This window comes from Coptis chinensis, chromosome 7, assembly GCF_015680905.1.
Source record: "Coptis chinensis isolate HL-2020 chromosome 7, ASM1568090v1, whole genome shotgun sequence".
Taxonomy (NCBI): domain Eukaryota; kingdom Viridiplantae; phylum Streptophyta; class Magnoliopsida; order Ranunculales; family Ranunculaceae; genus Coptis; species Coptis chinensis.
This window is the reverse complement of record NC_141462.1, coordinates 45,678,352-45,691,289: the sequence shown is the minus strand read 5'-3', so window position 1 is coordinate 45,691,289 and position 12,938 is coordinate 45,678,352. Positions and strand designations below refer to the sequence as shown.

The 12,938-nt window shown below is 36.9% G+C and overlaps 1 protein-coding gene across 1 annotated transcript; it reads right to left on the bottom strand.

Annotated features, from left to right (window-relative positions):
- Window positions 1-7,287: 7,287 nt before the first annotated feature.
- On the bottom strand, window positions 7,288-8,004 carry LOC147487680 (uncharacterized). Its single transcript, XM_086574108.1, has one exon. It carries the CDS (start codon window positions 8,002-8,004, stop codon window positions 7,288-7,290), a length of 717 nt encoding a protein of 238 aa, XP_086430234.1.
- Window positions 8,005-12,938: the final 4,934 nt, after the last annotated feature.

Below are 12,938 nucleotides of genomic sequence, written 5' to 3'. Positions count from 1 at the left end.
TTATCTTAGAATAACTTGGACCAATCCCCTTTTGACATATGTCCATCCTCTCTTTCTTCCTTCCTTTTCCCGCTTTCCTGCAACATATCAATTGTAATACAAAATATCAATAATAACTGCTGAAATATCGAATTGACGATATTTGCCCACGACATCGCCCCCTCTCGAAACTTTCAAATTTCAACCTATAAAATTTGAATGCTTCGAGAATCTATCAGAATATGAATAGCTTCAAATTTTAAAAATTTCAAAAAATCAGGCGGTTACACCTAGAAATCTGAACAGTTATCTCGAAATATTCACAATAAAAAGAGTTTCACCGCTTTCTCTTTCTTCACTTTCTCCCAAAAAAGCTTTATCCTTCCAAACCCCACCACCATTATCGTCTTCATAAAAGCTTCATTTTGTTTGTACTTGCTGTTACTTTCAACAAATTCTTCTGCACAATATCAGGTTAGTACTACAAAGTAACTTAACATGTTATTTCTTATTCCGATTCCATATTTTCTTGAAAATATTTTACCTGATCTCACCATCTTCTTTTTTCTAGATTATGTTACTTAACGTTTAGGCTTTGAATACTTGAATATTACCTGTGTACCCTTATACTAACTAGATTTTTAACACCAATTTTTGACAGTATGGCTAGGAGAAAAACTTGTGTTAACTTTATACGTACTCTCTCGAAACAATCCCGGCTTCGACATCAAGAACGTATGCATTTGAGATACACCTCTTCACCTCGAAACCCGACATTATCATCTCGAGACACCGACACGTGCTTATTACCTAATATATTATATACTTATACTATATATAGCGATAGTAGCTCAGATAAAGGATATAATTCTAATAAAAAATTTATTGTTTTTAGTGATACCACCATATCGAACGAAAGTACTGAGTCTGCAACTCGCATCAACTCATCTGCTTCTGCTTCATCATCCCAACGAACTGAGTCTGCCGAACCAGAATGGCATGCCTCCTATTTAGCTGATGGTTTACCCTGCCATCCATTCGAGACTGTTGATTCTGACACCGATCGTGAGATTATTGATGACCAAAGTATTTGGAGTGGCGGCTTGAACCCTTGTTTTCTAGAAAGACCCAACTTACATCTAGTTAGAGCTGCCTATCAAATTCCAGACTGCGTCCAACTTCAACACTATGCTGGAAGTAAAAAAGGAACTCAATGCCAAAGTTGTGAGCTCAACACCACCATTATTACTGTTGGACAATTGGCTGCCGGCTTACGTCATCCCCTTTCTACCCTTGACCGAGAAGTACTTAACTATTTGGCCATCTCTCCTGGTCAAGGCACAGGCAACTTCTGGAGATTGTTGTACATTTGCAACTTCTATAATTCTCATCTTGAACCCGATGTCCGGTCTTCGAAGAGAATTCGTCTTATCGATATCCAAAAACACTATTCCTTTCTTGAACGTTATGAGAAAAATATCCATGATACGAAAGTACCCAGTGGTTATTTTTATCCTAAGAAACGAATTGGCCGTGCTGGTATTATAAGGATAAACCGAGATAATGACTTCCAATGGCCATTATACCCTATCATTGTTTCTGATCGGTGGGAATCACTTGAACCGATAGCAGTTCCATCTTTGGCACACCCTGTTTTTAACCTCAATGGTATGTTATCTTTCGATATCCTCTCCTTCTTTATCTCGAGCCTTGATTCTGACTTATCTACTATTGCGAGCTTATTTCAGTTCCTAAACCATCTTTGATGAGAAGCCTTAGGGAATCTGCTAGAGTAACAGATCTTTTAAAAGGCACTGATAAAGAGATCAATGTTTGAACTGGCACTGATATTTATGGCAACCCAAAACTGATTGTCGAGCTTATTGATATCGCCAACTATGTTGCTCCTTTATACTACTTAAAGAATTCCGTTCTTCAAGGTCAAGATTCCTTACCTTCCAAACCCTGTCCCTTACAACCTTGATCTTCTGAACAAACATTACGAACGACTTTCAACTTTACTGAACTACCCATTAATACTCCCCATGTTATTTTACATATATGCAAACTGGTTTTAAAATTACTGCAGATCTTTTCCCTCAAATCAAACAAGAAATTCCTGACTTCTATAATTATCCTCTTTTGAATGACGTATTTGATCAGCATTGTTTATGTTTCACAGATATGGCATCTCGTATTCCACAAGTTCCTGTCAAATCCTCAAAATTATTGGATAAGATTTTGAGCAAAAAGAAAACCACGGATGGCAGTTCTTCCCAAGCTCCTACTTCTTCCCAAGATAAAAATGTCGATCCCATTCATCATTCGAAGAAAAGAAAAGAACCAACCAATCCTTTGGCTCCACCAGCCTCTAAAATAAGCAAACCCATCAGACCTAATGACACTGCATCTATTACTTTATCTTCGAAAACTTCCACCCTTCCACCTAACACAAACCCTATTGCTTCTGCCACTTCTTCGCCCTCCAGTGACTTTGAAGTTAAACTCGTTATGCGAGATCAAACCAACGTCCAAAACACTGCTTCTCGGTTATCTGAACCTGCAGTACTCGGTCTCGAGGAAGCTCTTGTGACAAATACTATACTTCCTCGAGATAGACGAGCAATTGCTGCAATTAGCTCTGATGAACGATTTCAACTTCTGTGTTCTTCTATTGAAAAAGTAAGTTTCTATGTTTTCCTTTATTCTTATCTCCTTATTTATTATTCATAAATCATATATTCTCCTTCTCAGGTCAAAATTGCTCTTTTGGGGCAATTTGATTATGAAATGTCTTGCTTTTAAATTCGATATATAGAAGAAAATGCTCAACTGAAGAAAGATAAACATCATCTTGAGCAAACTCTCGAGACCGAAAAACAACATTCTGCCAAGATGAAGAAGTTTTTTGACGACACCTCAGCTATGAATGAGAAATTGTCCGCATCTTATCAGTCTATGGAGAAAGAACTTACTCAAATCAAAACCTCCTTTGCTACTGAAAAAATTGTCTGGACGACTCGACAAAACAATCTTGAAGTTGAACTGGAAAAAGCCCATGCCCAAGTTGCTTTATATGTTGCCAACATGGAATATGTGGCCAAGACCATGAGAAGCTTACGGAAATACATTCCTGACGATGTTGCCGAAGACAAAGGGCTAGATTCTCACACTGAAATTGAGTTGCCCTCCGAACCTACTGATACCGATGCTGTAGATTCTACCCTTCATGTAAATGATGCTGTTGGGACTGGAGACCCAGAGATATCTACTCCACCTTTTAATCCTGACACTTTCATTAGTACTCCTAGTGCTGATCTCGACATCCTTCTTGGAGCAAAGAAAGCTGATTTGAACCCCAACGAGGATCTTACTCCACTTTAATTTGTTGTCTTATTACTCTATCACTGTAATCTTGATACAATGATCCATTTATTTTTTTGTCCACGATCCCGATGACAAGCTTTAAATGCTGATTCTGATTTAAACCTTCTTTTGTAATCTTTCTAAAACTCCTTTTGATATGTGAACAAAATATCTTTTTGCTTTCTATAGATTCCTCTTGCATACAACACTTATGGTATTTACCACCTTTAAACAGTAAATAAACTCCTCTTCTCTAACATGTATATAAATTTTAAACCAAGTTTCGATATCCCTCCAACTAAAAGAAGTATTGATACTTATCATATAATTATATACTTTTAAAACGAGTTTCGATACCCCTCCAACTAAAAGAAGTATCAATACTTATTATATACTTATATATTTAAAACGAGTTTCGATACCCCTCAAACTAAAAGAAGTATCAATACTTATCATATACTTAAATTTTTCAAACGAGTTTCGATACCACTCCCACTAAAAGTAGTATCGATGCTTATCATATACTTAAAATTTTCAAACGAGTTTCGATACCCCTCCTACTAAAAGTAGTATCGATACTTATCATATTCTTAAATTTTTAAAACGAGTTTCAATACCACTCCCATTAAAAGTAGTATCGATACTTATCATATACTTAAAATTTTCAAACGAGTTTCCATACTACTCCCACTAAAAGTAGTATTGATACTTATCATATACTTAAATTTTTCAAACAAGTTTCGATACCACTCCCACTAAAAGTAGTATCGATAATTATCATATACTTAAATTTTTAAAACGAGTTTCGATACCACTCCCACTAAAAGTAGTATCGATACTTATCATATACTTAAATTTTTCAAACGAGTTTCGATACCACTCCCACTAAAAATAGTATCGATACTTATCATATACTTAAAATTTTCAAACGAGTTTCGATACCACTCCCACTAAAAGTAGTATCGATACTTATCATATACTTAAATTTTTAAAATGAGTTTCGATACCACTCCCACTAAAAGTAGTATCGATACTTATCATATACTTAAATTTTTCAAACGAGTTTCGATACCACTCCCACTAAAAGTAGTATCGATACTTATCATATACTTAAAATTTTCAAACGAGTTTCGATACCACTCCCACTAAAAGTAGTATCGATACTTATCATATACTTAAAATTTTCAAACGAGTTTCGATACCACTCCCACTAAAAGTAGTATCGATACTTATCATATACTTAAATTTTTCAAACGAGTTTCGATACCACTCCCACTAAAAGTAGTATCAATACTTATCATATACTTAAATTTTTAAAACGAGTTTCGATACTACTCCCATTAAAAGTAGTATCGATACTTATCATATACTTAAATTTTTAAAACGAGTTTCGATACCACTCCCACTAAAAGTAGTTTCAATACTTATCATATACTTAAATTTTTCAAACGAGTTTCAATACCACTCCCACTAAAAGTAATATCGATACTTATCATATACTTAAATTTTTAAAACGATTTTCGATACCACTCCCACTAAAAGTAGTATCGATACTTATCATATACTTAAATTTTTAAAATGAGTTTCGATGCCACTCCCACTAAAAGTAGTATCGATACTTATCATATAATATTATTCTTTGGCATGCATTTATTATAACAATTAAATATTCTATTGACTCACAAAGTACAGGCTCAAATACCAATACTGATTGTACTAAACCACATTATTAAACTTTACACAAACATCTCTCAAACCTCTGACTGTCCCATGCACATACAACGAATAAAACAGCTTTTTCATACCTCTTCGTCGTTTTCATGCCCACCTACCATTAGTACTTATCTTTTTCTTATCAACTCCTTAATAAACAAACCTTTTCATCCTACTATTTCTTCTATAAAATGTCTTACAATCTTTGCATTTTAACATACAACTTTCACCATGACTGCCCATGCTTTCTTCCTTATTATTCTGGCCATTACTATGGTTTTACCCAATCATCCTGACCCCTCTCCCTCTTCCCTAGAACGCTGGTCTGATTGCAACACCACTGACCTTTCTGATGAGGAAGAGCAATCAGAAGAAGAGCCTAAAGAAGGGGAAGAAAACAAAAACGAAGAATCTGATGAGGAAGAAAAAGAAAATGCCCCTAGCGATGAATGCTTGAAAGATCCCCATTGTAATGACTATGCCAAAGATAACGAAAATGATAATGAAGAAACTCCCAATATTTACTCTGATGAAGATGATGGTGAAGATGGTGATGATGAAGATGAAGAAGAAGATGAAGATGAAGATGACGATGAAAATTATGATTAACTTTGTTTCTTATATTTTATCTTTTATTGTAACATGTGATAGGCTTCTCTCTTTCTAATGAAATATTATCACACTATCTCTGATACTAGCTTCCTTAATTGCTAATATCTGCTTCTGTTTTTGACATAAAAATAAATGTATGTCGATATTCGACACTCGACATCCACATTATATTTAAATATTATTCCAAAAAACATACCTTACTTCATCCGTATTCTGGCGTCGATCAATCAACCCCATGTATTCCATATCTCCTCCATTCGCCTTTATGCTCAAATTTAGATTTTATTGACTTGAACTCGCATTGCTGCCAAGGACAGGATTTTATTGACCTGGTATTGAGATGAGAATCTACAGATCACCAGGATTTTATTGACCTGAACTCGCATTTCTGCTAAGAACAGGATTTTATTTACCTGGTATCGAGATGAGGATCTACAGATCACCAGGATTTTATTGACCTGAACTCGCATTTCTGCCAAGAACAGGATTTTATTGACCTGGTATCGAGATGAGGATCTACAGATCACTAGGATTTTATTGACATGAACTCACATTTCTGCCAAGAACAGGATTTTATTAACTTGGTATCGAGATGAGGATCTACAGATCACCAGGATTTTATTGACCTGAACTCGCATTTCTGCCAAGAACAGGATTTTATTGACCTGCAATCAATCATATAACTCCATATCTACAAATATTTATTATGACAATATCTTTATTGAATGTATAACCTTGATACCAATTATTACATCATGATACTTGAAATATCCTTTATTGGTAAAATGCTTCCAAATTGCTTACATTTTGAGGCTTTGGTAATATTACACCTTCAGCCGTTTTTAAGTAATAAGCTTCATTTACTCCAACCTTGTGAATGATATAAGGTCCCTCCCAGCTTGCCGCTAGTTTGCCAGCCCCTTTTTCTTTAGTTGCTTAAGTGACCTCTTTCAATACCAAGTTACCTTCCTGAAAATGCCTTTCTCTAACTTTCTTGTTGAAAGCTTTTCTCAGCTGCCTATGATAGGAATCGAGTTTTACCCTTGCTTGATCCCTTGTCTCCTCAAGACTGAGCACTTCTGAAGCCATTTTTTCATTATTCTGACCGCTCTCTATCATCCTTGTTTTTTATGTCGATACCACCATTTCAGCTGGCGTTACCGCCTCCATACCATATGCCAAAGTGAAAGGCGACTCCCCCGTGGCTGTTCGAGGTGTTGTTCTATAAGCCCACAAAACGCTATTTAGCTCATCCACCCAAAGACCCTTCTTGTCTTCTAGTTTTTTCTTGATATTATCCATAATGGTCTTATTTGTTGCCTCTGCTTGCCCGTTACCCTGAGCATAGTATGACGCCGATGTGAAATGCTTAACCTTGTAAGATTCCAAAAAAACTTTCACCTTTCCTCCTTCGAACTGCGGCCCATTATCTGATATAATAGCATATGGCAATCCATATCGACATATGACTCGTTCAAAGAGGAAATTTATGACATCCTTTTCTTTGATATGCTGCAGAGCTATGGCTTCAACCCATTTCGTAAAATAATCTGTGACTACCAATATGAACCTTCTTTTACCTCTCCCTGGTGTAAGCGGTCCTACAATATCCATCCCTCATAGAGCAAAAGGCCATGGGTTTGAAACACAATGTAACTCTTCAGCCGGAACATGTATGGCTTTCCCATGAATTTGGCATTTTACACACTTTTTTGCATATCGAAGGCAATCCCTTCGCATTTGAGGCCAGAAATATCCCTGTCTCGTGATTTTATTTGCCAACGATCTACCAGTTGAATGGTTTCCACACTCGCCTTCGTGAAGCTCCGCAATGATTAGCTGTGCCTCCTCATACGATATGCATTTCAAATGTGGACCTCCAGGATTCTTTCGATATAACTCATTATCAACCAATACATATCTTTGGGCGCCCAACTTAATTCTTCTAGCCTCATTTTTATTCTCCACTACTTTTCCCTCCACTAGATATAAAATATATGCTTCCATCCATGACGTCCCCAGTGTATCAATTTCCATGACTTCTTGCTGGTCGATGTCGATGCTAGGCTTTTGTTGCACTTCGATTTGCAGAGTTCGACCCTCCGTGTTTTCTAGCATCGTTGCCACATATGCTAAAACATCCGCATGCCTATTCTCATTTCTGTTGAGATGCTGAAATCTTATTTTACTGAAATACTTCAACTTGGATTTTATAAAATTCAAATAATTCACCATATTTTCACATCTTGCTGAGTATCCCCCATTGATCTGACTAACCACGAGCATTGAGTCACTAAAAATCGACAATTCTTTAACATTGAGAGACTTAGCCATCTCGAGCCCAGCTATTAAAGCTTCATATTCAGCCTCATTGTTGGATGCATGAAAACCTAACGTTATTGCTATCTCGAGCCTTTGATTTTCAGGAGTAACCAACACCACTCCGATGCCACAACCTTTTCCTCCAGAGGATCCATCGACAAATAGTCTCCAACCATTCGTTCCAGCCCCATGGATCATCTGCATCGATAACATCTTCAGGCTCTTGCAGCATTGCAAATTCCTCTTCTTCCATGCCCCAACTGACATCCTCAGATGGAAAATCAGCTAGGAAATCAGCTAATATCTTACTCTTTTCTGATACACGGTTTCGATATTTGACTCCAAATTCATTTATGAGTACAGACCATTTAGACATCCTTCCTGACTTCGCTGTCCTTGCCAGAATTTGCTTTAACGGAAGATTCGTCATCACTATCACTGAATGTGCTTGAAAATATGGTTTTAACCTCTGAGATGAGAATAATAGCGCCAGAGCATATTTTTCTAGCATTGAATATCGAGTCTCAGCCTCGAGCATTGTTTTACTTTGAAAATACACTGGTCTTTCCAACCCCCCTTCAACTTTCACCAAGACAGAACTTATAGCGAAATCTGATACAGCCAAATAAAGGAGAAAAGTCTCTCCCTCCTCTTGCTTTGTTAGAGTCGGTACTTCTTGGAGATATTTCTTTAATTCAGAAAATGCTTCTTCACACTCTTCATTCCAACAAAATTTGACATTCTTTTTGAGCAACTTAAAAAGTGGCTTACAACGATCAGAAGTTCTGGAGATGAACCTATTTAGCGCCGCTATCCTTCCCATCAACCTTTGTATTTGCTTTCGGGTTGTTGGTGACGGCATTTGCTGAAGTGCTAGTATTTGATCAGGATTAGCATCGATACCCCGCTTTGTAACGATATAACCCAAAAACTTGCCCGAGCTGACCCCGAATGTACATTTTTCCGGATTAAGCTTCATATTAAACTCTCTCAGTATTCTGAATACAGTACCGAGGTCCTTTATATGATCTCCCGCTTTCATAGACTTAATGACCATGTCATCGATATAGACCTCGACAATATGTTTGATGAGTTTTTTGAACATCTTCTCCACTAATCTTTGGTACGTGGCTCCAGCATTCTTTAAACCAAATGACATTCTGATGAAACAATATATTTCTCCATTGACCACGAATGCTGTTTTTAACTGATCTAGTACAGCCATTAGAATATGAAAATATCCTGAATAACCATCACAAAAACTAATCAACTCGAAACCAGCAGTTCGGTCCACCAACTCGTCAATTCGAGGCATAGGATAATGATCCTTTGGACACTTTCTATTTACATCAGTAAAGTCGACACAAATCCGAACTCTACCATCTTTCTTGGGCACAACCACTATATTTGCTACCCATTCAGAATGCTCGACTTCTTTGATGATGTTATTATCTAACATCTTTTGTATCTCTGCTTGCACCGCTTCCTCGTATATTGGTCTCACCTTTCTGTGCTTTTGATGTATTGGAGTTGCGTTTTCTTCCATATTTAACTTGTGCATACAGATATCTGGATCGATACCAGTGAGATCCGACATCGACCATGCAAAAACATCCTGATTCTCCTTTAAAAAGACTACCAACCCTTTTCTTATATTTTTATCCATTTATGTACCAATGAACGTATAACGTTCACTTTCTCCTATCCCGATATTAATCCTTTCCACCGCTTCTATTGTTTTTCTTTCCCATGGTTGCTCCTCATGTTGTTTCAGCTCTTGAGTGAATTTTACCTGCTCCTGTATCTGCATATTGATGTCGACAGGTGAAGTTTGCTGTAACTACTTTGTAGAGTTTTCCACAACGCCCCCAATATCTTAGGCTTTACCCTTCATCATTCCCTTTACTGTAAAAAAATTACACTTTTCTGATTCTGACTAATCACCCCAATCTCATGTAAACCAGATACAATTGGGAATCTTAAAACTTGATAAAATGTACTAGGAACAGCATGCATTTTATGTATCCATTTCCTTCCTAATATAACATTATGATCAGACTGGTGCTTGATGACCACAAATTTTGTCATCACCGTTTGAGGCCCTCTTCTTCGGCAATTTTATCTCCCCCATCGGTGCGGTACCGTTCCATTAAACCCATACAAACTGAACTTCGAGGGCTTTAAATGTGACTCATCGAAACCAATTCCGCTAAACGCCTTCCAAAATAGAATATTAACTGAACTACCACAGTCTACTAATATCTTCTGTACATCATAACCCGAAATACGCAAAGTGATTAGCAAAGCATTATCATGTGGTAACATTACCTTGGACAAATCTTCCGATACGAACATGATTGCCCCTGGAACACTAGCCGATATGAGTTGCTGGCTCACTGGTACTGGCTCGATATTGACCTCGAGCACTTCTTTGACCGTTGAGATCTTCCTTATCTTATCTCGAACAATCTTTTTCTAAGGAATTTCCCCCTGATAAATCATGTTTATTACCCCTAAATGCTTCTCTCATATCATTGTCGTCTCTGCTGGCCTGATATCTGCCCAAAACTCTCTCAACTTTCCATATTTCATTAGCCTGTCTATTTCCTTGACTAACTGGAGACATCTATTTGTCTCATGGTTCTCGACCTTGTGAAAGTAACAATATGGCTTCCCCTTTTTCTCTTAGAATGTATTTCGGCCACACAACAAAATCTTCCTTTTCTATTCTTCACAAAATATCTTTTGGGGTAGAATTCAGAGCTATAAAGTTACTAGGATCGAGTTCCTCTCTCAAAGTCTTATCATATTTCCGTCTCTGCTGTGGCTGATTATCTCAATTAGAGTAATTGTCTTGAGGTCTCTTATTCTCTGATCTTGAGGAATTTCGTCCTTCATGGCGATCCTTATTATCCTTTTCTTTTTTCCCCGCATCGGTTACTTGTAAAACTGCCTGCGCATTGGCAGTTCTCAACCCTCTTCTACTAATATATCTCTATCGACCTTGTCATACAACTCCTGCAATATTTTAACCTGTTTTCGCAGTAAATACTTATGCATAAAATATCTTGGCATTAATCTTGCTTGAAATGCTATGACAGCCGTCATTTCCGATTCATCTAACCTTTCCACCGACTGTGTCTCAGCCTTGAACCTTGTTAAGAAATCATTCATAGATTCTTTCTTTGCTTGTTTTAACTGAAACAAAGCCGACACCTGCTTAGGTTTCACCCTCTGGTGATCGTAATTAGTTATGAACCTTTCTTCAATTTCTCTAAAGCTTGATATTTACCCCTCTGGAATTGTACAGAACCACTTTAAAGCTTTGCCCTTTAAGCTTGACAAAAAAGATTGACATAGTACAGTATCCCAATATTCGGTACCCTGATATATTGAGAACTGATGTCGGTAACTAAAAAGATGGTCCATTGGATCCGTAGCTCTTTCATATTGGCTTAATTTTGGATTCTTAAACTTCGGAGGTAACGAAGCCCTCTGTATCTCTTTATTTAATGGATTTCTACCGACATTATCTGCTAGCTTCCTTATCGATGCTGATACTTTTTCTAACAACTGATCCCCTAATTGCTTTGACATTATTTCTTGCACCATTTTCTTTGTAACTAGTACTTTTCCTTCTTCCTCTTGGGCTACTATTGGTGTTGTTCTTGCCACCGATTGTACTTCTCCAATATGACTCCTTCTTCTCTCTTCTAAATAACTTTTTCGCACTATTGGAGTTCTTGAACTCGATTCTTCATCACCCTTCTCATACTTAGCGTCTTCAGCACGCTTCTCCTTCTCTTCCCTTATTAGTTTATTCTCAGCTATTAACATCTGATTCTGCTTTTCTAAATCATTCATCCTTCTTAACAAATCTTTCAATGACACTTCTTTCTCTTGTATCACCTCTGCTTCTTCTGTCATCCTACTAGTGGATCTTCGAGTTCTTCTCTCCTCATTCTTAGATATAGCCTGAGAAGTGCTTTCCTCATTAACCATCATTGCCTTATTTGCTGTAGCACGCTTTGGAGGCATTCTGATTACTCTTTCTAACCAAAAACTTCAATTAATGGATTCAACCAAAGAAAAAGACAATGAGAAATCACAGTAGCGATCTTTGTCTTTGAACCCAGACGGCGCCAATGTAGTGCTCTAAGAAATTTATCACTAGTAACAGTAATGAATTGCTAAGATGAAAGATCAAGATTGAAATCGAGTTGAAATAATATTTGTTCTTGAGTAATAATATCGGTTATAGTATTCTCTCTTTTTCTCTCTCTTACTTTCAGTTTTTCATTTTGTTGTAATGATCTCCAATGAATTAATCTTTTTCTTACTAGTCTATTTATAGTTATCTTAGAATAGCTTGGACCAATCCCCTCTTGACATGTGTCCATCCTCTCTTTTTTCCTTTCTTTTTCCCGCTTTCCTATAACATATCAATTGTAATACAAAATATCGATAATAACCGCCGAAATATCGAATTGACGATATTTGCCCACGACAAACGCGTTATCGGACACCGGAACAAAACTCAAACGTTCCACAAACCCAACAGATTCCTCAATGTTTACCGTTGTTTATTAATATGAAGAAGTTGGTGATGAAGGTTAGGAAGACTGAAAAAGTTCTTTGGGGTCTTACCGCACTGTTCCTGGCATCCCCGTACCTACAGAGACTTGAGTTGCATGCAAGTAGTTTTATATTATACATAAGTTGTCACTGTTATATAGTTGCAAACGAAAATTTTATCTTTATATTTGTTTTTATGCATATCCATTTTCTATTTGATTCGTGTTTTGTATTTGCATCTTATGTTTTCATTTTATTAAAAGAACGCAAGACGTTGGGTTTCGTCCAGATATATAGTCTGCTACCTCTTCTTTCACTGCATACAAAGATATTATTTTTCCATTTTGCCATATAAATCCGGTATGCAGTGA